Source organism: Staurois parvus, unplaced genomic scaffold (assembly GCF_062004578.1).
Source record: "Staurois parvus isolate SC_StPar_1 unplaced genomic scaffold, SC_StPar_1.0 ptg000456l, whole genome shotgun sequence".
Classification (NCBI taxonomy): Eukaryota; Metazoa; Chordata; class Amphibia; order Anura; family Ranidae; genus Staurois; species Staurois parvus.
Genome location: NW_028318252.1, coordinates 1,714,937 through 1,740,188, shown reverse-complemented (window position 1 = coordinate 1,740,188; position 25,252 = coordinate 1,714,937). Strand labels below are relative to the sequence as shown.

Sequence of the window (25,252 nt, the reverse complement as noted above, 5' to 3'; positions counted from 1 at the left end):
AGAATACAAAAAGAGGCAACCAAAGGCAGCCATACAACAATGACCAGTGCAATGGGAAGGGAGGCTTACATGGCTTCCAAAGGCAAAAGGGAAGACACCTACCCTGGCACAATACCTATGCACTGCTCAGCCATAACATTATGACCACTGACAGGCAATGTGAATAACCTTGATTACCTCATTGCAAAGGCATCTGAAAGTAATGGTGAGATATATTTTAGGCAGGGAGTGAACATGTTGTTTCTGAAGTTGACGTGTTGAAAGCAGGAAAAATTGGGTATTCGTAAGGATCTGAGTGACTGCAGCTCTTGTGGGATGTTCCTGATCTGCAGTAGTCGGGACCTACCAAAAGTGGTCCAAGGAAGGTCACCGGCGAACCAGAGATGGAGTCATGGGTGGCCAAGGCTCATTGATGCACGTGGCGAGCAAGGGCTGGCTTGTGTATTCTGATCCAATAGAAGAGCTACTGTTGCTCAAATTGCTGAAAGAGGTCATTTTGCTTTTCAATAGAAAGGTGTCAGAACACACAATGGTTGAATGACGCACATTTTTAGTTGCATATGGGTTTGCGTAGCAGAAGACCAGTCAGGGTGCTCATGCTGACCTATGCCCCCATCCAAAAGCTCCTAAAATCGGCAGGTGAACATCAGAACTGGACCATGGAGCAATGGAAGAAGGTGGCATGGTCTGATGAATTCCAGAATGGTTGAGGAACACAGCAAAGGGTTTGAGGTGTTGAAGTGACCTATAAAGTCTCCAGATCTCAATCCAATTGAGCATCTGTGGTGTGTGCTGGAAAAAGCAAGTCAAATCCATGGAGGCTCCCACTCACAACTTACAGGACTTGTATGTAAGGATCTGCTACTGACGCCTTGGTGCAAGATACCACAGCATACCTTTGGAGATCTAGTGGAGTCCATACATTGATGGATTATGGTGGGCGGTTGTAGGGGCGGACTGACCATTTGGAAACTCGGGAACTGCCCGAGGGCCCGGGGTCAGTGGGGGGCCCCATGAGATGCCCCTGGTACCTTTTTCATAGGCTTTTTTGAGTTTGAGCAAGGACACAGGGGCCCCATGATCCCCTATTGCCCGGGGGCCCCATGAGTCATAAACGTATGGCTTATCATGTATAACACGTAAGGGGAACCCATGTGGAACAATTTCTGGGATTGTTGTATCTCTGAAGGTTCTTTCTGGTCCAGATCATGATATACCATCTAATAGTTTCAACTTTCACCCAACTGCTTTCAAAAGCAGCTTACTGATTTCTCTCCTGACATGTTTCTTTTATCTCCACCTGTGAGCTAGAAACTCAAGACCTTACTTTCTTCCTCCAGTCCATTACAAAGGAGTCCAAGTCCCAAGTAGTGTATTATGAAAACCTATCTGCTCATGTAATATATTCAGGCAAATCAAGTAAGTTTGTACATTGCCTTGTTCCTGTTGTCCCCGGGGTATTCTGTAGTGATTAACATTTTGTAGATATCTTTCCATTGCCTTGGCTACAGATGATTGACTATATCGGCTATTGACTGTATCCTCAAAATCCCCGTAGAGTTTCCTACTCACCCCCCCCCCCCCCCTTCCCCATTCTCCTAAAGGAATGCAAGGAATAACTCCATCCACAGGGACTCCAGTTATGGATGGTTTTTACAGCCATAAAAATACAATCTGTCTGTCTCTCCTCTCTGCTCTTCACTTTCTTCTGTTTTAAATGTTCATCTGCCAAACTTTGCTGTTTACAAGGAATTTCTGGAAATAGTGATACTGAAACCTCTGAACATATAAATGGTGTAGGGAGAGCAGTTTACGATATTTGTTTTTTTTTTGTTTTTCTTTTTACAATGGTGCACTTATTTCCATAACACATCAGTAAAACAAATGGGCGTATTTTAGTCCTGCTGGCAGTTAGATCTGAGATACTGATAAAAGCGCAGTACATGGTTTGCTGTAATAAGAATTACAGAGGCAGCAGCATCGAGACGTGTTACACATACCTCCCAACGAGCATAGATGGAAATTTAACCTACAACCTGCCTCCAAGACTTAAAATAATTATGACATAAATACCAACTTATTCATTCTCTTCTTTCTTCCCAAGACTTCCTGCTTGCTAGCTCCCTTGTCACCTCTTCCCATTTTCACCTCAAGGACTTCTCCCGAGCCTCTCCCATCCTATGGAACTCCTTACCTAAATCTGTCCAACTATCTCCTACTCCGTCCACTTTTAGACAATCCCTGAAAACCCATCTCTTCAAGAGGGCTATCCGGTCCCCACCTAACAACTGTGCTTTTATTTTCTCCATCAGCTCATCCCCCACAGTTACTACCTTTTGTATCTCTTGGCTCTCTCTTTTAGATTGTAAGCTCTAATGAGCAGGGCCCTCTGATTCCTCCTGTATTGAATTGTATTGCAACTGCACTGTCTGCCCTCCATATTGTAATGGGCTGAGTAAACTGTTGTCGTAACATACATCCTTTATAATAATAATAATGTATTTAACTCCTGCAAAACACGTGTGTCATTTCCAGTGCACTGAAATCAGTGTAGCACAAATGAGGTACTTGCAAGCAAGGGGTCAAGCTCATGATATCATGCAACAAAAATATATATTTTTTTATTGTAGGATCACTTGTATATGAAGCCGAAAATTATCTTAGGGTAGACTAGCATTAACAATTTTAGAAAAAGCAAGAATAAGTTGATATAGATGAAGGCATTTTGCCTATATAAACAGTAAGACTATATACAAAAAGAAGAAATTGGACTAAGTCAAATTATATATATATATATATATATATATATATATATATATATATATATAAAAATAACATTAAAAATGTTTTAAAAATATGTATATATACTTATATTTAAAATAACATTTAAAAAAATTATACAGTATATATATATAGTTAAAATAATAACATATAATATAAATATATATATATATGTATATATATAATTTTTTTAAATGTTATTTTAAATATAAATATATATATTAAAAAATAAATATATATAAATATTTATTTAAAATAACCTTTTAAAAAAAAAATATATATATATATATATATATATATATATATTTATTTATTTAAACTAATACCATGAAAAAAATATATATAACATTTTCAATGTTATAATGTTAAATAAATATATATATATATTTTTTTTTAATGTTATTTTATTTATTTATATATATATATATATATATATATATATATATAATTTAATTATAATTTGAGTTAAAGTAGTAATAAAAAAAACCCATCATGCACATCATAGTATTACAACAGCCTCCTAAGGGTCCTTAAGGATATACAGTCTAGTCTTACAATTGATTGTACAATTGGGATGTTGGTATATTAAGCATTATAATTCCATAGACTGTTATTTCTTTCATTATTATAAACAGGGAGATGGAGCTAATAAAAGTTCTTAACAACAGACTACTAGAATTGAAAATTCTGGGGCCCCATAAGTGATCCTAAGACATAAAAAGAACAGCAGTGTCAGAAATGATGTACAAAATGAACCAAAAATTCATGGAATAAACATGATTAAGAAGCTTAAAATCTAAATTAAAATCATTTGCTCCTTGTCACCTGTGCCTGGCAGTATGAGTTAATGTGTATGCATTACTGTATATGAATACAAAGCAGTTTAGGGCGTTGCTGGCCTGAAGGGCTCTGATAGTTACCAGGTTCCCCGTCCAGACTATCCCTATCATCTTCAAAGCTGCAGTGGAAAAATGTTGGCATCTCATTGGTTGCTATGGGTAAAACAGAACTGTATATGGGCACAAACTGGAAATCAGGACAATGTGTAAGCTCCAAGGATCAGGCCCTTCTAACCCTCTTGTATTGAACTGTATTGTCTCCCTTTATATTATAAAGCAGTGAGCAAACTGTTGGCGCTATAGAAATCCTGTATAATAATAATGTGTACATTTGTCAGGAGGCTGTCCATCTTGTCTCTGTCCGTATCAGCATTCTCACCACAAGCAACCATAGTCTCACCACAAACAAGCAGAGATCTATACTCGGACAAAAAAAGTAAAAAAAAAAAAAAAGTCAATCCAAACAAAATGGGGCAGACTCGATGGACCACTTGGTTTATTTTTCTACAGCCACTCTTCTATGTCTCTATGTTTCTAAGCAAAGGAAGGCAATCCTTATTAACTAGCCCTATGAGAACTTTTTTTTTTAGTTAAATGATTTCCCAAGTTATTTTTCAGTTCTAGAAAAGTACACACATGCAGAGCGTGCAATCATCGACAAATTTGTTAAAATGTACAGTTGCAAGAAAAAGTATGTGAACCCCTTGGGATTATGTGGAGTTTTGCATGAATTGGGCATAAAATGTGCTCTGAACGTCATCTAAGTCACAACAATAGAAGAACACAGTCTGCTGAACATAATACTACACAAACATTAGATGTTGCCATGGTTTAATTGCACATAACATGTAAACATTCACAGTGCAGGGAGGAAAAAGTATGTGAGGCCCTAGCTTAATGACTTCTCCCAGAGCTAATTGGAGCCAGGAGTGAGCCAATCTTGACTCCAATCAGTGTGATGATATTGGATGTGTTGCTGACAGCTGTCCTGCCCTTAAAAAACACACACCTGTTTTGGGTTTACTGGTTTCAAGAAGCACTGTCTGATGTGAACCGTGCCTAGCATGTTCAGCAGACTGTGTTCTTCTATTGTTGTGATTTAGATGACGTTCAGAGCACATTTTATGCCCAATTCATGCAAAACTCCACGTAATCCCAAGGGGTTCACATACTTTTTCTTGCAACTGTAAGGTGCTTGATATTATAGGTCATGAGTTATAAACAAACCATTACAGAACTATATTAACTATAAAAGCAGTGGCATGTAATGGGAGGCTAGAGCAACCAATATATACGGCTGAAGCCACTGCAAATAGGGGGCAACAAGGAGAGGGAACCCTTATGAGAATGATTTTATTGATGACTCCAATGGCAATTACATTACAATTTTCAAAAAAATGTTCTACTCTTTAGGAAATATCTACCCATCACTGTACAAAAATAAATGGCCATTTAGGTTGATTTGGTTTTCCTAAATGTATTGAATTTACAGTTTTGTTTTTCTATTTGGTCTATATAACATGTAGCCACATTTCCCTTAATTTTCTTTCCATTTTTTGTATAAGAATGCTTGTTTTTAAATTGCCTGTGTGCACACATAATAGCTACTAAAGCTATATTTTATGCAGTTTAAAGCAAATCCCTGGGCTCTCCTCAACTGGTAAAGCGGCCCCAGGTTCTTAAGCTGGCCATATTCCAGTAGAATTTTATTAGAAAATGTTAATTTTTTTGATTTTCTAACGGTTAGTGGAATCAAATCGGTAATTATTTTTTACAACAGTAACTAGAAAATTCAAAAGAGGACTGGAAATGTTTCACATTTGTTATCTGAATGAACAAAAGTGTAATTAAATGTGACGTTCGTTAACAAAAAACACGTGCTAGGAAAAGAAACCTGTTTAATACATTGGGATTCCATTTAAGCAGCTGGTGTGGATGAAATTTTAAGGGCTTTTGAGCAAAATTTGTTGACCTTACGGCAAATTTGAATGCTCTGACAAAAGATTTTTCAGGATTTTGAATAAAAATCTAAACAAAATTCCACTGGCCAGCTTTAGAGTGGAGGACTCCAGGTGCCTGCATGCATCCAAAAATGACCTCCAAAGACCTCCAGGATCTTCAAAACCAAGGTCACTCCAATAGTGACCGGAGCTGGCACTGATACACTCAGGTCAGCTCAACCCACTTACTTTTCCCCATTGGCCATCAAATACGATGGGCCAATAGTAAAGTGTTGGAATACAGGCAAGTAAAAACCAGTTCACCATAATCTCAATGGTTTATTTCCAGATGCAACAGGAATTGTTTTCCCAGCAGGAGCAAACTGGATCATGCTTTGCTGGGGGGTTTTTTGCCTTCCTCTGGATCAACTGTGGGTATAGAATTATAACTTTTTTTTTTCCTATGGTTGAACTGGATGGACATTTGTCTTTTTTCAGCCAGACTAGCTATATGTCACTATGTGTAAAGTTAAAGCAAATCTTCCAAAATGTAAGGAATTCCCCTCTTAGACAGAAGCCCCTGGTACAGGTGTCCCCATTCAAAGATCTCACCTCTTATTCCAGGGACAACTCTAAAATTTTGAACTTCCCTTTCTTTCTTGGTGACAGTGCTCACCAGTAGAAATGGTTGAGTGAACCTCTCCAATGGGGACGCCAACAAAAACTAGACATACGATCTTACCCTTCTGCTCTCTATCTAAAACTAAAAAGAATGTTTTGCCTAGAAATACACTTAATATTTAACTTTTTAATCTTTTTTTAGTGTTTTTTTTGGAAATGAATTGTTATGAAAAAACACGCTAGTTGTCAGGTGGTTATCTTCAAATAACATTATTATTATTATTATTATTATACAGTATTTATAAAGCGCCAATAGTTCACTCAGCACTGTACATTACAGAGGGGAACAGAACATGTGACAGAACAATACCAATACAATGCAAAACATGAGGGGATTGAGGGCCCTGCTCTTTCGAGCTTACAATCTAGGAGGGAGGGGATGGTGGCACAGGAGGAGATAGCAGTGGGGGATGGAGTGGTAGGAAGAGTGGAGGAGGTCGGCAAGTTAGCAGGGGGCGGGGTAGGCTTCCCTGAAGAGATGGGTTTTCAGGGTGCGCCTAAAGGAGAGGAGAGTAGGTGATAATCTGATGGGTTGGGGCAGGGAGTTCCAGAGGATGGGTGACACCCTGGAGAAGTCCTGGAGGCGGGCATGGGAGGAGGAGACCAGGGAACTAGAGAGAAGGAGGTCTTGTGAGGAGCGGAGTGTGCGTGTTGGGCGGTACTTGGATATTAGGTCAGTGATGTAGTTCGGGGCAGTATGGTGGACAGCTTTGTACGTCAGCGTTAGGATTTTGAATTTGATCCGTTGCGCAATCGGAAGCCAGTGGAGGGATTGGCAGAGGGGGGTGACGGAAACGGAGCGGTTGGAAAGGTGAATGAGTTTGGCAGCTGTATTCAGGATGGACTGAAGCGGGGATATCCAGCGGCGAGGCAGGCCAGTGAGGAGGGAGTTGCAGTAGTCGAGTCGTGATATGATGAGGGAGTGGATGAGCTGTTTAGTGGTTTCTGGAGTTAGGAACGTGCGGATTTTGGCGATGTTGCGGAGGTGGAGTCTGCACGAGTTTGTTAAAGAGTGGACTTGGGGCTGGAAGGATAGGTTGGAGTCCAAAATGACACCAAGTACTCTGGCCTGCGGGGCGGGTTTGATGGTGGTGTTGTTGGACATGATGGAGAAGTCAATGGGGGGTGGTGTCCGGGCTGGGGGGAAGACAAGAAACTCTGTTTTGGAGAGGTTCAGTTTAAGGAAGTGGAGCGACATCCAGTCTGATATGTCGCTCAACAGGAGTGTGATTCGGGCGGAGACCGAGGGGGTGAGGTGGGGGGTTGAGAGATAGATTTGTGTGTGTCGTCGGCATAGAGGTGGTAGTTGAGGCCGTGAGAGTGTATGAGTTGGCCAAGGGAGGAGGTGTAGATGGAGAAGAGAAGGGGCCCGAGGACAGAGCCTTGGGGGACCCCAACAGAGAGGGGGAGTGAGAGGGAGGTGGTGGCATTATAGGTAACGCTGAAAGAGCGTTGTGACAGGTAGGATGAGAGCCAGGAGAGAGCAGAATCTCTGAGGCCGAGGGAGTGTAGTTTTTTGAGGAGGAGGGGGTGGTCAACTGTGTCAAAGGCCGCAGAGAGGTCAAGGAGTAGGAGCACTGAATAGTGGCCATTAGCTTTGGCGGTTAGCAGGTCGTTGGAGAGTTTGAGTAAGGCAGTTTCGGTGGAGTGTAGGGGACGGAAGCCGGACTGTAGGGGATCGAGGAGGTTGTTGTCGTTGAGGTGAGAGCATAGGCGGGCGTAGACTAGGCGCTCGAGGAGTTTAGATGTAAATGGGAGCAGGGAGATGGGTCTGAGGTTGTTCGGGTCATTGGGGTCCAGGGAGGGCTTTTTAAGTATGGGGGTGATGTGTGCATGTTTCAGAGGGGAAGGGAAAGTGCCGGAGGAGAGGGAGAGATTGAAGATGTGGGTGAGGGAGCGTAGGATGGAGGGGGAGGGAGGTTGTAGGAGTTGTGAGGGGATAGGGTCGAGGGGGCAGGTGGTGAGGCGGGCATCAGAGAGGATCTTGGAGACTTCTTCGATGGTAGTAAGGTCAAAGGTGCGGAGTGTTGGGGGAGCTTCAGTATGAGGAATGTAGGGTGGGGTGGAAGAGGAGGTCAGAGCAGTGGTGGGGCCGTGGGAGAGGGGTGTAGAGGGGGTAGCTGAGTGAGGGGGAAGGGGGTTGGAGGGAGTTTGAGCAGCGACGAAGTCCCTGTGGGTTATGTCGAGGGGGAGGGGGGATGAGGGGGTAGCTGTGTGAGAGGGGACGGGTTGAGAAGGCGTGTGAGTTGCGGCAATGTCCTTGCGAATTGTGTCAATCTTGTTTTTGAAGTGATTGGCAATCTCAAGGGCAGTGAGTGAGGTGCTGGGTGGAGGTGGGGGTGGCGAGAGTAGAGAGTTGAAGGTGGAGAAGAGTCGGCGAGGATTGGAGGAGAGGGCCTTGATGAGGTTCAGGAAGTAGGCTTGTTTGGCAGTATGGAGGGAGGAGGTGTAGGTGTGGAAGGCAGATTTGTATCGGGTGAAGGCTTGTTGGGATTTGGTTTTGCGCCATAGTCGCTCCAGTCACTGTGTCGTTTGAGGGTTTTGGTGTGATCAGTCTGCCAGGGCTGGAGCGGTCGGGGTCTGATGTTGCGTGTGGTTAAAGGCGCTAGTGAGTCAAGGGCTGTTGAGAGCGCATTGTTGTAGGCGGTCATAGCCAAGTCGGGGCAGGACAGGGGGAGGATGCGGTCGTGGAGTTGATCAGCTGCGGAGTGGAGGGAGGCAGGGTTAAGGTTGCGGAGGTTACGGCTGGTACAAGTGTGACATTTGGAGGGGTAGGCGTTGGAGGATGAGGAGGTAGAGAAGGTAATCAGGTTGTGGTCAGAGAGAGGGAAGGGGGTGTTAGTGAGGTTGTGGGGAGCGCAGCGGTTGGAGAAGACAAGATCAAGGATATTACCGTCGGAGTGGGTGGTGGATTATATGCACTGTGCAAGTGCAAAGGAGGAGGTTAAGTGGAGGAGACGGGCTGTGTCTGGGTTGTCGAGGTTGACAGGGATGTTGAAATCCCCAAGGATGATAGTGGGTAGCTCAGAGGAGAGGAAGAAGGGTAGCCAGGAGGAGAAGTCTTCCAGGAAGCGGGGTATGGATCCAGGAGGCCGGTATATCACAGCAATCTTCAGGGGGGTTGGGGAGAATAGTCGGACGCAGTGGGCCTCGAAGGAGGAGAAGGATAGGGAGGGGGGGTTTGGGAGGACTCGGAAGGTGCTCAGCGGTGACAGGAGCAGGCCAACCCCACCACCTTTACGACCGTTGGGCCTGGGTGAGTGGGTCCAGGTGAGACCTCCGTAGGAGAGTGCAGCAAGGGAGGTAGAGTCAGTGGGCTGGATCCAGGTTTCCGTAATCGCCAGGAGGTTGAGGGAGCGGGAAACAAAGAGGTCGTGGATGGCGATAAGCTTGTTGCACACCGATCGGGCGTTCAGGAGTGCACATGAAAACGGGGGGGAGATTTTAGGGAGCAGGGGGACAGATACTAAGTTGCGGGGGTTGTGGCAGGACGTGGAGGCGGGAGGGTTTTGTGCGGGTGAGGGAGGTGGTGGAGGGCCAGGATTCGGGGAGATGTCCCCCGCGGTTATGAGGAGGAGAAGGGTGAGAAAGAAATAACAAGACCACTAGCTGTATGTGGATGTGTTTATCACATACACACTTGCATACTTGTTTATGAACAGGCTTCAGCACATGACAGCATGCATGTGCAGGTACATGTGCAAGCCTGCTAACACCTGTAGCTTAAAATAAAACATTGATGTAACCCTCTAGTCTTTTCCTCCAGGCGTGAAAGGTCATCCTACTGTTTTGGTACCTAGATTCTTTCATATAAGCAATCCATTCACTGCTGCCAACTGACACTAAAAAAGTTCATCCTCAAAATTACACCAAATTGCTTCTCTACTGTATCAAACCACATGAGGGTTTCAGCAATGCCAGGTCTTTCCACAGCAGATGACCTCTATATGCACTGTTTCATCACATTTCTGTTTTATCACATTTCTGATTTAAGGACATAATAGTTCAGGATGTAAGCGTCTCTAGTTCAGTTGTTTCTAAATACGGCAAATGTGCTGAAGTTTGGACTGATTTATTGCTGTTGGCAAGTCTTCTCAGATGTAAACTGAACTTTCTCAGCTTCTTCATTTAGTAACCACCCACCACTCTCACAATCCCAAGCGTTGAATAGCTGATTTTAATTACTTTTGTATTTGTAATTTTTTTCAACATGTCATGCCTAACATAGGACTAAAGTAGACCATGAAAATACAAGACTTGTGAAAGAACATCGGACTAAAGTACACCAGAAAAATACAAGAAACATGAAAGTACACAGGACTAAAGTACGCCAAGACAATACAAGACACTTGGAAGGACATAGGACTAAAATACACCAAGACACTACAAGACACGCAGAAGAACACAGGACTAAAAGTATGACAAGACAATACAAGACACTTGGAAGGACAAAAGACTAAAGTACACCAAGACAATACAAGACACATTGAAGGACATAGGACTAAAGTACACCAAGACAATACAAGACACTTGGAAGGACATAGGACTAAAGTACACCAAGACAATACAAGACACGCAGAAGAACACAGGACTAAAAGTATGACAAGACAATACAGGACACTTGGAAGGACATAGGACTAAAGTACACCAAGACAATACAAGACACGCAGAAGAACATAGGATTAAAGTACACCAAGACAATACAAGACACATTGAAGGACATAGGACTAAAGTACACCAAGACAATACAAAATACATTGAAGGACATAGGATTAAAGTACACCAAGACAATACAAGACACTTGGAAGGACATAGGACTAAAGTGCACCAAGACAATACAAGACACATTGAAGGACATAGGACTAAAGTGCACCAAGACAATACAAGACACGCAGAAGAACACAAGACTAAAAGCATGACAAGAAAATACAAGACACTTGGAAGGACATAGGACTAAAGTATGCCAAGACAATATAAGGCATGTGCAAGAACATAGGGCGTAAGTAGGCCAAGGCAATGCAAAACAGGAGGAAGAACATAGGACTAAAGTACGCCAAGACATACAAGACATGAAGAACATAGAACTAAAATGGGCCAAGACAATAGAGGACACTTGGAAGGACATAGGACTACAGTAGGCCAAGACAATACAATAAACATGGAAGAACATAGGATTAAAGTACACCAAAACAACAAGTTGACAGTTGCATGTGCAGCTAAAAGGAGAAACCAGGTGCAGACTTACACTGAATGAAAAAAAAAATCAAATAGTTAGCCCAGGAGCTCAGAATTCCCAAGAAAAAGCCAGCCAGGAAATGTGTAGCCTGTCCTACTAGGCCTACAATACTTAATAACTCTCATTAGAAGCAAAGAACTAAATGTGCTGATAATGTAAACAGGCCAAATGTGAGAGGTCCTAGTGTCCTTCAGTTCCAATCATATACAGAAATCACTTCAGTCACTGAAATAAAATTAAAAACTACCTGTTCATGGAATCTTCACTATACTGCAGAGCAGTCACCCAAAGAAGCTTCACATCTGACATTTCTAGGTGTGTCAAATGCCTTCGTGCCCCTCTCTTGATCTATAGTTCCTCCAGGTGGCCCCTTGTATCACTACTGGTCTGTGGAAGGAACCACAGAGTATGGCCACCCTGAAATGTCATAGGTGAAGATTCTTCAGGTTACTTTGCTCTGCAACAGGGCAAAGAATCCACAAAATGGATCTTATTTTACAGGGGCTTTTTATTTTTAATTTTAGCAAAAATAGTTGCTTTACAGCTGATTTTTTAAGGATGGGTGCTAAGCAAAGATGTTTCAGTTATGTAATTATTTTTAAGAAACCTTAGCTCCAGTCAAAACCTTTTTTAGTTTTATATATAGTGGAACATCTGTTGCTTTCCCCATCCGTGAGATTGCCCTACAGTTCCTGTACCCAACAGGTGAGCATAATCCCCACCTTTGACAGCTGTCACCAGAAAAGGTTTCCCTATTGGAAGACTTTTCTTCTAGTTCTGTTTTGGTGCCAATCCTAAAATTGAGAATATTCCCTCACATTCTCTCTGTGACAATGGTCACCAACAAAAACAGAATGTCTCTGTCCCTAGTGGGGCAGTGGTACCAATAAAAACCTGACAGGCTTCAAAACTAGAAAAAAAGCTCTGACTGTGTTTATGGAACCTAGGGGCCATGTCACACTAAGGCCCCCTTCACAGCTTTGTGTGTTCAACTCATGAGTTTTTTTTGCATTGAAGGGTGTTATGTTAGGAGGCCCATTCATCTTGGATTGTCTCCCAACGCCCAAAAGAAAATCAACCAATTCCACCATCCATGCTAAACAGTGTGGATAGAGGAGTCTCCCTTGTATTCAGGCAGCCAAGGCAGTCTTGATACCCAAAAACTGAATCTGATAGGATTCAGTCTCTGTTTGGAGGATAATTTTGCACCCAACTCTGTCAATTTTGTAACTGAATTTTGTTGAGCAGAGTGGTACTGGCAGGGCACCTGTGGCTTGAATTTTGGCCATTTCAGCAAAAATCAGGTAAAACTTGAGCCAACTTCAGGCTTCTGTCAATATGGTCTTCTCACCACCAGCCATACAAGAAAGTCCACCCCATAATGCTTTACATAATTTTCAGTGCACATTGCTGACATTGGTGCCTTTAATATAGACTGACTGATTCTCAACAAGGTTTCTAAAATATCAGGTCTCTGCTTCAGTGGGCAATTCACAAGGATATTAATTTGAAGATAGAGAAACATCACCATAATGGCACCCAAATACCTGCAGACAGAGAAAGGTAGCTGCATGAAAGGGTCATCCCTTGCCATCAAATGACATGATGTTACAGTAGGTCCCAGATGTACCCAATCCAAAGCTCTGCCAATAGTTCTTATATGTCCCAAACTTGCGCATGGTGAAGTCTTTTCATTTTTATGTGGAGTGATACAGCTGCTAGACAATATTCAAAATGTACCTATAGCCCAATATTTGTTTTATTTTGCATAGAAAATGGAATGGTTAAAATATCTTCTTTTTTTCTCACTCTTTGCATCCCATTGGTGCGATTTTCCTTCACTACCTTTCTCAAAGATGTGGGTAGAAATGTCTCTAACCTGGCAAGAGGTTCTAAATCTTCCCCACTCTACTGTATTTAAAACAACAAAGTGGTCTTTGGAAAAACTGGAATCTCCATGAATAATGATGAGAGTTTTAGACCAATAAAGCTTTTAGCCAATGAAGTTTTAGCCCAAACTGTTTTTTTGTCTTTAGTTTTAGATAAAGTAGCAAAGGGTTAAAACACCTTAGGTTGTGTCCCATTGGAGAGGTTTCTCTTCCCCTTACTATTCATAGGAACAGGTGTCCCTATTGGAAGGTTTCCCCTCACCTCCAGTTTCATCGACAATTACTATTTATTTTATTTTATTGTGTGTGTGTATGTTACATTGTTTTTGTGTTTAAGGCATTGTTTTCAGTGTGGAAGTGGCAGCAGAATTTTGTTGTATGTTTTATTATGAGAAAGATGGATTTCTTTTTTATTCTGTTTTTGGATTTCCCATCATTTTCTGTCTCAGTGACAGTGGTTGCTTGGACAAAAACTTGACAGAGGATCTAACTCTTCCGTACTCTATTTAAAGCAAAAAAAAAAACAGTAATGGCTTTAGATGTACTTTAAAGATGAATTCCAGGTATTTTTATATTTCGATAGATACACTGGTCCTGCTTGAAGCAATGTATGTGGCATACTTGTGGGATCCTCGTGGATGCTGGAAATCACTGTAGTAGGCACTGTTACCACAATGATCTCCACTAGATACCAGGTATCCCGTGCTGAGCCTTCTCTGTTTGGACGAAGTGGAGAGGTGGGGTGGTGACATCACAGGCCTAATTTTGTCCAATTAGAGAACATTTTACATTAATTCAGACAATGCAAAATGTTACCTGAATGGTGCCCCTGCCGAATGGCTGCCTTACTGCTTACTGAACAAGGGAGGTCACTTGCTCGACATGGGCACCATTCAGGTAACACTTTGCATTGTCTCAATGAATGTACAGCGTTCTCTGATTGGACAAGGTGGAGTAGGGAAGCTACTCAGTACGGGACCTGGAAGCCAGTGGAGATTACTGTAGTAGTGGTGTCTAATACAATGCTTTCCACCTTCCATGGGGATCCAACAGGTATGGTATATGTATAGACACATTAGTGCAAGCGGGAACAATGTAACTATGTTGGACCTGTTAGACTCCATTGGACCAAGCTGGACCAATATAGCTATGTTGGGCCTGTTGGACTCTATTGGACAAAGCTGGACCAGTGTAGCTATGTTGGACCTGTTGGACTATATTGGACCAAGCTGGACCAGTGTAGCTATGTTGGACCTGTTGGACTATATTGGACCAAGCTGGACTAATGTAGATATGTTGGACCTGTTGGACTCTATTGGACCAAGCTGGACCAATATAGCTATGTTGGAACTGTTGGACTCTGATGGACCAATGAAGATATGTTGGACCTGTTGGACTCTATTGGACCAAGCTGGACCAATATAGCTATGTTGGAACTGTTGGACTCTAATGGACCAATGAAGATATGTTGGACCTGCTGGACTATGCTGGACCAATGTAGATATCTTAGACCTCTTGGACTCTATTGGACCAAGTTGGACCAATATAGCTATGTTGGACCTGTTGGACTATAATGGACCAAGCTGGACAAGCATAGCTATGTTGGACCTGTTGGACCATATTTGACCAAGCTGGACAAATTTAAATATGTTGGACCTGTTGGATTCTATTGGACCAAGCTGGACCAGTGTAGCTATGTTGGACCTCATAAACTATACTGGACCAAGATGGACCAGTGTAGCTATGTTAGACCTGATAGACTATATGGGGTTTATTTACTAAAGCTGGAGAGTGCAAATTCAGACTCACTTCTGCAAATAAACCAATCAGCTTCTAACCTCCGCTTGTTCAGTTAATCTTTGGAAATAAAACCTGGAAGCTGATTGGTTTCTGTGCAGAAGTGAGCCTGATTTTGCCCTCTCAAGCTTGGAATTTTTCTTTAAATAATCATTACTGGCTTCAAAATCTTATTTAGAGCTGGGAATCAAACAGGTCATCAATATCGCCCATGGGCTTCCTTTCGCATTTCTTTTATTTATTTATTTATCATATATAAAACATTTGGAGAAAGGTTTAATAACATATTAGCTAAGGGCTGCCGTGTTCACTCTCCGACATTGGCAGACCAATCACACAGTAGTCAATCCATCTGTGGCCAAATGTGAACAAATCTGCTGCTCCTCACTGACAGCTGCTTTATCCAGCCATCATATTCTGTCAACAAAAGGTTCATAGCGTGGCCGTAGAATCACACAGTGCTGCCAATTCGTGTTTTAGAAGAACAGAACACTGGGAGGCCACCTGCCATGGGTTGGCTGTGTGCGAGCGTCTATTCCATACACACAAAATACCGACAGCCCTGAGCAGGCTCAAAATAAAACGGCCAACGTATGAGGAAGATTCCTTTTTGTGGTAGGCCAGCCATACATGTCTTGCAGTGCTCACCAGATCTGAGAAAGATCTCTTCTACGGACGTCCTTTCACATGAAAGAACTATCAAACAGTGAAAAACCACATATTCTCAAAATACACATGACAGTGACAATAATACTGAAAATATTCAAACATCCAACAAAAACCAATGTCGCAAATTGGTCGCTACTTTCCACAAATCCATCTAACACACGGGTGTCAAACTGGTGGCCCTCCAGCTGTTGCAAAACTACAAGTCCCAGGAGGCATTGCAAGATTGACAGTTACAAGCATGACTCTCAACGGTAGAGGCATAATGGGACTTGTAGTTTCACAACAGATGGAGGGCCACCAGTTTGACACCCCTGATCTAATACTTTAGTCTGTCATACATGGCTCCAGTTTTGGCCATTTCCTGTTGAATTGAAATTCGAGCCATGGGTGGCCCTATTGGACCAACCAGGGGCGGACTGACAACTCATGGGGCCCCCGGGCAATAGGGGATCATGGGGCCCCTGTGTCCTTGCCCAAACTCAAAAAAGCCTATGAAAAGGTACCAGGGGCATCTCATGGGGCCCCCTACTGACCCTGGGCCCTTGGGCAGTGCCCGTGTTTCCAAATGGTCAGTCCGCCCCTGGGACCAACTGACTTGAGAAACTTCAGCTGAAAGAAAATGATGGAGCCGGGCACCACGAGTTTGACAAAAGTCAATTTAGAAATCCATGGAGCATAATCGGCCAAACAGTGACAGCATCCTATCAGATAAAACAGTCATCAGCGGGGGAGGTTCCTCCATCCACACTGTTTAGCATGAGTGAGGAAATCAACTGATGTGAGAAATCTATATGTGTGCAGTCATCATTAGAGTGTAAGCTCATCAGATCAGTTAAAGGCAAATTGTCATTTTCTCTAATCAGATAAGGGCTCCCAGTTGTTGCTGTAAGCTGGCCTTAGACAAATCAAATTTTGTTCCATCTATGGGCAGGTGGATTCTACTAAAGTTGATCCTCTGATCGACTTCAGTGCAACCAGCCTGTTGGGTTTTTTCCGTATGACCACTGCCACCAGCTGTGATCATTGTATTCTGACGGTGGGGAAACCTCCTGCTGTCAGAATACAATAGCTCAGTGACAGGGAAGGAATGAAAATCACTCGATTCCCCCATCAACACAGTCAAGCAATAAGAAAAGAAAAGCGCCTAATGTATGACCAGCCTTAAGCCCCCTATACACATTGAGAATAACAGACGAATGAGCGGCCATTTTTTTTTTTTGCATGTTAGTCTCATATTGAAAGTGTAGAGGTTACTAAAGTTCAGAGAATTCTAGTACGACAGAATAAAAATTTGGAAGTGATGTCATGTACTTGTAATGAATTTGTATTGTATTTTTGGATAAAAACTGTTACTGGTTAAACAAAAATTGTACAATCCAGTATTGTACAACAAAAATTTTCGTGCCTGTCCCTTCGAGTAATTTTGGACGATTGCTGTGCACTAACGATCAGATTATTGTATGATTGCTTTGAAAGTGGCATTTTTCGTATGATTTTCTGATCGTGTGTACGGGGCTTTTAGAGTGTCAGCTCCTCAGGTCAGATAAGGGCTCCTAGTTATTGTATTAGAGTCTTGGCTCCTATGATCAGACAGGGCACCCGATTATTGTATTAGAGTCTTGGCTCCTATGATCAGATAGGGCACCCAGTTACTGTATTAGAGTCTTGGATCCTATGATCAGACAGGGCACCCGGTTATTGTATTAGAGTCTTGGATCCTATGATCAGATAGGGCACCCAGTTATTGTATTAGAGTCTTGGCTCCTATGATCAGATAGGGCACCCGGTTATTGTATTAGAGTCTTGGCCCCTATGATCAGATAGGGCACCCGGTTATTGTATTAGAGTCTTGGCCCCTATGATCAGATAGGGCACCCGGTTATTGTATTAGAGTCTTGGCTCCTATGATCAGACAGAGCACCCGATTACTGTATTAGAGTCTTGGCTCCTATGATCAGATAAGGGCACCCGATTACTGTATTAGAATCTTGGCTCGCATGATCAGATAGGGCACCCGATTATTGTATTAGAGTCTTGGCTCCTATGATCAGATAAGGGCACCCGGTTATTGTATTAGAGTCTTGGCTCCTATGATCAGACAGGGCACCCGATTATTGTATTAGAGTCTTGGCTCCTATGATCAGACAGAGCACCCGGTTATTGTATTAGAGTCTTGGCTCCTATGATCAGATAAGGGCACCCGGTTACTGTATTAGAGTCTTGGCTCCTATGATCAGACAGGGCACCCAGTTATTGTATTAGAGTATTGGCTCCTATGATCAGATAGGGCACCCAGTTGTTGTATTAGAGTCTTGGCTCCTATGATCAGATAGGGCACCCGGTTATTGTATTAGAGTCTTGGCTCCTATGATCAGATAGGGCTCCTAGTTATTGTATTAGAATCTTGGCTCCTATGATCAGATAGGTCACCCGGTTATTGTATTAGAGTCTTGGCTCCTATGATCAGAAAAGGGCTCCTAGTTATTGTATTAGAGTCTTGGCTCCTATGATCAGACAAGGCACCCGGTTACTGTATTAGAGTCTTGGATCCTATGATCAGACAGGGCACCCGATTATTGTATTAGAGTCTTGGCTCCTATGATCAGATAGGGAACCAAGTTATTGTATTAGAGTCTTGGCTCCTATGATCAGACAGGGCACCCGGTTATTGTATTAGAGTCTTGGCTCCTATGATCAGACAGGGCACCCGGTTATTGTATTAGAGTCTTGGCTCCTATGATCAGATAGGGCACCCAGTTACTGTATTAGAGTCTTGGATCCTATGATCAGACAGGGCACCCGGTTATTGTATTAGAGTCTTGGCTCGCATGATCAGATAAGGGAACCCGATTACTGTATTAGAGTCTTGGCTCCTATGATCAGATAGGGCACCCAGTTACTGTATTAGAGTCTTGGCTCCTATGATCAGACAGAGCACCCGATTATTGTATTAGAGTCTTGGCTCCTATGATCAGATAAGGGCACCCGGTTATTGTATTAGAGTCTTGGCTCCTATGATCAGATAGGGCACCCGGTTATTGTATTAGAGTCTTGGCTCCTATGATCAGACAGAGCACCCGATTATTGTATTAGAGTCTTGGCTCCTATGATCAGATAAGGGCACCCGGTTATTGTATTAGAGTCTTGGCTCCTATGATCAGACAGGGCACCAGGTTATTGTATTAGAGTCTTGGCTCCTATGATCAGATAGGGCACCCGGTTATTGTATTAGAGTCTTGGCTCCTATGATCAGACAGAGCACCCGATTATTGTATTAGAGTCTTGGCTCCTATGATCAGATAAGGGCACCCGGTTATTGTATTAGAGTCTTGGCTCCTATGATCAGACAGGTCACCCGGTTATTGTATTAGAGTCTTGGCTCCTATGATCAGATAGGGCACCCGATTATTGTATTAGAGTCTTGGCTCCTATGATCAGACAGAGCACCCGGTTATTGTATTAGAGTCTTGGCTCCTATGATCAGATAAGGGCACCCGGTTACTGTATTAGAGTCTTGGCTCCTATAATCAGATAGGGCACCCAGTTGTTGTATTCGAGTCTTGGCTCCTATGATCAGACAGGGCACCCAGTTATTGTATTAGAGTCTTGGCTCCTATGATCAGATAGGGCACCCAGTTGTTGTATTAGAGTCTTGGCTCCTATGATCAGATAGGTCACCCGGTTATTGTATTAGAGTCTTGGCTCCTATGATCAGATAGGGCACCCGGTTATTGTATTAGAGTCTTGGCTCCTATGATCAGACAGGGCACCCAGTTATTGTATTAGAGTCTTGGCTCCTATGATCAGATAGGTCACCCGGTTATTGTATTAGAGTCTTGGCTCCTATGATCAGACAGGGCACCCGATTATTGTATTAGAGTCTTGGCTCCTATGATCAGATAGGGCACCCGGTTACTGTATTAGAGTCTTGGCTCCTATGATCAGACAGGGCACCCGATTATTGTAGAGTGCCAGTTTCTCTGATCCAGTAAGGGCATCCAGTTATTGTATTACTGATCAATATTCGGCTGTTGCAGCAGGGTCCAGCTGACTTTGATCCCCGCTTGACAGAAGTCGATCATTTGAAAGACTTCTGTCGAAGGGCCATGTTGGAAATGTTTCTTCGATCAGCAGCTGCAGCCAATCAGCCTCTTGCATCTGGGTCCCAGTCAGAACCCCCCCCCTTACATCAGAATCCCCTGTCACATGGGGGAGAGAATTGAAGCAAAGACCATAGGCAGTGCACATTAAGGGGATGTCACTGACCCTAGCTGGGGGATGGGAAAAATCTTGTAGCAGGCCTAATGTGGCCCATGGGCCATAGTTTGGACACCCCATCCCATGGCTTCAGTTGTGATTTTGGAGCGAATAGACTTTCCCAATCAAAAAACACATTCACTGTTAGAAATTTGTTCAAGAAAAAGTTTCCGTTTTACTCCTACTAATATTCATGTCACTGTGGTGGAAACGAGCATTGATCTGTACACATAAATGATTAGGAAAGCAAACGAACGTTCGTAAAACTAAAAAATGTGAACAAAATTCTACTAGTGTATGGCCAGCTTGGAAATCACTGCACAGCAACCAGCAGGGTAGGGTATTTTTCTCTGCTCCACGTCTAACAGTGCCGATCTGATGCTCACCATACTCATTACAATCTGATTGTAAGATCTTCATTCGATCCACCGTCATCTATACAGTGCAAGGGCCTGTCTGGGTTTACATTTGGTTTGCCTGTTCATGCAGGTCCTTGTATGATATAGTTTTGGTAATCCTAAGGAAGAATGTGCGAAGATTGTAAGATCAGATTGTTGCACGTTTGGACAACTTAAGTGTCAGCTCTTGAGATCACGCTGAAGAAAAGGTTTATGTTAATAGAAGTATCACAAGACAGAAAAGATGTCATTGTATTGATGTAGTTTGATGCAGACTGGACACCGAGAGATCCAGATATTCATGAACTGTCGGTTGTATATAGGCAGGGGCGTCCCTAGGGTTGGTGTCACCCGATGCAATAACACTTGGTGACACCCCCTCCGACGATCCCCGCAGGATGGATCGGATCTGCGCATTGAGCATAATGGATTGGAGTCCGATCCATTATGCTCCCGAATCCACAGATCCAATCCATCCTGTGGGGATTGTCGGCATGCAACCTATACGGGGTGACACCGGACCTCCCCCCACGAAAAGGTAAGTTGTAAAGCAAACCGGCGATCCCCGCAGGATGGATCGGATCTGCGCATTGAGCATAATGGATCAGAGTCCGATCCATTATGCTCCTCAATCTGCAGATCCAATCCATCCTGCGGGGATCGTCGGCTTGCTTTACAACTTACCTTTTTGTGGAGCGGGTCCGGTGTCACCCCATGCAGTCGGTGTCACCCGGTGCGAAACGAACCCCCCCGCACCTGCCTTGGGACACCACTGTATATAGATTAGTATTTTTTATACCGTATCTGTTCACTGGATCAGGCAGACCAAAGTCCCTTGTCATTCTACAGGCCAGAAGGAAACAAGCAAGAATATTTACACATTTAGCCATTCACACTAAAGAGCCACAAACTGCATCCCAGCTCTTCAGGATGCAGTATTAAAGACCAACTCCGGGACAACTAACCGTCCTGCACCGCAAGAGTTAAATGCTTGTTTCTGTCCAGGGGATGGTGAAAAGCACTTTTACCTACCAGGTCCCCCAGACAGCCCTCTCCTGCACTCCAGCAGTGGACTGTTCTTTGGCTTCCTTAAGTCCAATGCAGGGCTGTGGTCCCTGCATCGGTCCTGATGACATCAGAATACCTTTAGACCACCAGAGTATGGGTGAGAAGAGCCTGCAAGGACAAGTAAGAAAAACTGCTGTACCTGGTCTCCCTAGACCTGAAAGAGCAGTTAACCTGGCAGTGTGGCCACAGGACTTCGAGATTTCCTGAGCCCTTTGGACAATGCATAGACACATTGGTATATGTGCCAGTGTCCTCAGACCAGCAGTTCGCAGAGTCATAGCTGAGTATTAATCAAGTGTTACATCTTCAGACTAGGGATATATCGAATAGCTTACTAATAAAACGTTAGACCAGGGGTAGGCAAACTGCGGCTCGCTAGCTGTTGTGGAAGTACATTTCCCATGAGGCATTGCAACATTACAAAACTGACAGTTACAGCTATGACTTGCAGAGGCATGATGGAACTTGTAGTCCTGCAACAGCTGGAGAGCCGCAGGTTGCCCACCCCTGGACTAGGCTGATAAGGAGCAATATATCAGTAAAGCCTTTATATTTCGAATAGATAGTCATAGATAATGTCTTCATGATAAATAGGATCTATGGGTGAGAAGAAAATTCAAATATATTGAAATGAATTGTCATGTGTTCATACCAGGGAGTATGAACCAGTGTAGTAATAGAGTGTGAGCTCTGTATACTGGGGAATATGGACCAGTGTAGTAATAGAATGTCAGCTCTGTATACCGGGGAATATAGACCAGTGTAGTTATAGAGTGTAAGCTCTGTATGCCGGGAAATATAAACCAGTGTAGTAATAGAGTGTCAGCTCTGTATACCGGGGAATATGGAACAGTGTAGTAATAGAGTGTCAGCTCTGTATACCGGGGAATATGGACCAGTGTAGTAATAGAGTGTCAGCTCTGTATACCGGGGAATATGGACCAGTGTAGTAATAGAGTGTCAGCTCTTTATACCGGGGAATATGGACCAGTGTAGTAATAGAGTGTCAGCCCTGTATATCAGGGAATATAGACCAGTGTAGTAATAGAGTGTCAGCTCTGTTTACCGGGGAATATAGACCAGTGTAGTAATAGAGTGTCAGCTCTGTATACCGGGGAATATAGACCAGTGTAGTAATAGGGTGTCAGCTCTGTATACCAGGGAATATAGACCAGTGTAGTAATAGAGTGTCAGCTCTGTATACCGGGGAATATAGACCAGTGTAGTAATAGTGTCAGCTTTGTATATCAGGGAATATAGACCAGTGTAGTAATAGGGTGTCAGCTCTTTATATCGGGGAATATAGACCAGTGTAGTAATAGAGTGTCAGCTCTTTATACCAAGGAATATAGACCAGTGTAGTAATAGAGTGTCAGCTCTGTATGCCAGGGAATATAGACCAGTGTAGTAATAGAGTGTCAGCTCTGTATACCGGGGAATATAGACCAGTGTAGTAATAGAGTGTCAGCTCTGTATACCGGGGAATATAGACCAGTGTAGTAACAGTGTCAGCTCTTTATACCGGGGAATATAGACCAGTGTAGTAACACCAGAGGATATGGAGTAGTGTAGTAAGAGAGTGTCAGCTCTTCATACCAGGGGTATATAAAGTAATGTAGTGATAAAGTGTCAGCTCTTCATACCAGGGGCATGTAGCGCAGTGTAGTAAGAGAGTGTCAGCTCTTTATACCAGGGGTATATAAAGTAGTGTAGTGACAGAGTGTCAGTTCTTCATACCAGAGTATATAGAGCAGTGTAGTGTCAGCTCTTTATGGGGGGGGGGGACATTGAGCAGTATAGTAATAGAGTGTCAGCTTTTCATACCGAGGTATAGAGAGCAATGTAGTATTAAAGTGTCATCCCTTCATACTGGGGGTATATACAGCATTGTAGTAATAGATGGTCAGCTCCCCATACCAGGGATTATAGAACAGAGTGTGAGCTCTGCGTACCAGGTAATACAGAGCACTGTAGTAGCAGAGTGTCAGCTCTGCGTACCAGCTAATATAGAGCACTGTAGTAGCAGAGTGTGAGCTCTGCGTACCAGGTAATACAGAGCACTGTAGTAGCAGAGTGTCAGCTCTGCGTACCAGGTAATATAGAGCACTGTAGTAGCAGAGCGTCAGCTCTGCGTACCAGGTAATATAGAGCACTGTAGTAGCAGAGCGTCAGCTCTGCGTACCAGGTAATATAGAGCACTGTAGTAGCAGAGCGTCAGCTCTGCGTACCAGGTAATATAGAGCACTGTAGTAGCAGAGTGTGAGCTCTGCGTACCAGGTAATACAGAGCACTGTAGTAGCAAAGTGTGAGCTCTGTGTACCAGGCAACATAGAGCACGATGGTAAAAAAAAGTATAATCTCTCCATGCCAGTGGATAGAGACCAGTATAATAATAGAGTGTCAGCTCTTAATACCAGTGGAAAGAGGCCAGTATAATAATAGAGCGTCAGCTCTTAATTCCGGGGGGATATAGAGCTGTGTAGTAATGGAATCTCAGCTCCTAATCCCAGGGAGAGAGCCCAGTGTAGTAACAGAGTGTCAGCTCTTCATACCATCCTGGGGTATATAGACTAGTGTAATATCAAAATGTCAGACATCCCAGGGAATATAGACTGGTGTTGTAATAGAGTGTCAGCTCTTCACACTATACTGGGGGGAATATAGACTAGTGCAGTACCAAAATGTCAGAAACTCCAGGGGATAGAGTGTCAGCTCTTCACACCAGGAAATAGAACGCTATAATAACAAAGCAGGTGCTCTTAATGCCAGGGTTAATAGACCGAAGAAGTATCAGAATGTCAGCCCTTTACCCAAATAATGAGTCAAGTATAAAGTGTCAGCTCTTTGGACATTTAGTAATAGACAAGTATATAATAAAACGCTTTGTTCAAAGTGAAAAATATACTAAATACTAAAATATACAATTTAGGTGTGACTCCTTCAGATTACATAGACACTAATCTGTATAAAAATTAAAGCTCAGCTGTCAGAACTAACAGACAAGAAAAGTATCAGCTCTTTGGTCAAGGGATAAAACTACTATAGTATTGAATTGTCAGCTCTTCAGGCTAGACAGGCATGGATACATAAATAGTCAGCTCTTCAGGCTAGTCAGGCATGGATAAATAAAGTGTCAGCCCATGAAAAAAATAGAGTGGTAGCCTTTTAAAGTGTCAGCTCCTTGGGCCAGTCCTAGCACACCCCCACATCTGAACGCAGCTCACCTTGCTCTTGACCTCGGCGCTGAGTCCATAGGCTGGGCCCCTGTTGAAGTGAGCTGACATGGCTGACAGTTCTGTCTCTTCACCTCTCTCCGTCAGAAGATGCTCTCAAAACTTTTCCTGCAAGTTTTTAAATGTCTCATATTCTGGGTGATGTGTGTCTGCATGGAGTGCGAAGGATTGGTCCAAGACCCGGCCAATGGTGGAACAGCATTCCCTGTGATGTCAACATGTTGGTATTAAAAAAAAAATGAAATATATATATATTTATATAGTCAGAGATATCAGGAGTGTGTCAGACTTTCCAACTTTGGATTTTTTTGGAGTGATGATGGCAGAGGGAGAGGGAGGAGGAGGAGGAGAATGAGAAGGAGGAGGAAGAGAGAGGAATACAGAAAGGAGATCAAGAATGATAGAGACTGAAAAATGAACCTGACCAAAAGTGGGCCACAAAGGGTTAATATTGGGGTGGGGAC

The 25,252-nt window shown here is 43.2% G+C and overlaps 1 protein-coding gene across 1 annotated transcript in view; it reads right to left on the bottom strand.

Moving 5' to 3' along the window:
* Positions 1-24,934, bottom strand: part of CNN1 (calponin 1) — a 92,300-nt gene extending 67,366 nt beyond the window's left edge. Inside the window, exon 1 of the mRNA XM_089688857.1 lies at positions 24,780-24,934. Within this exon, the coding sequence (XP_089544983.1) occupies positions 24,780-24,839 (60 nt within the window). The 5' untranslated portion in view covers positions 24,840-24,934. The remainder of the gene's footprint in view (positions 1-24,779) is intronic.
* Positions 24,935-25,252: the final 318 nt, after the last annotated feature.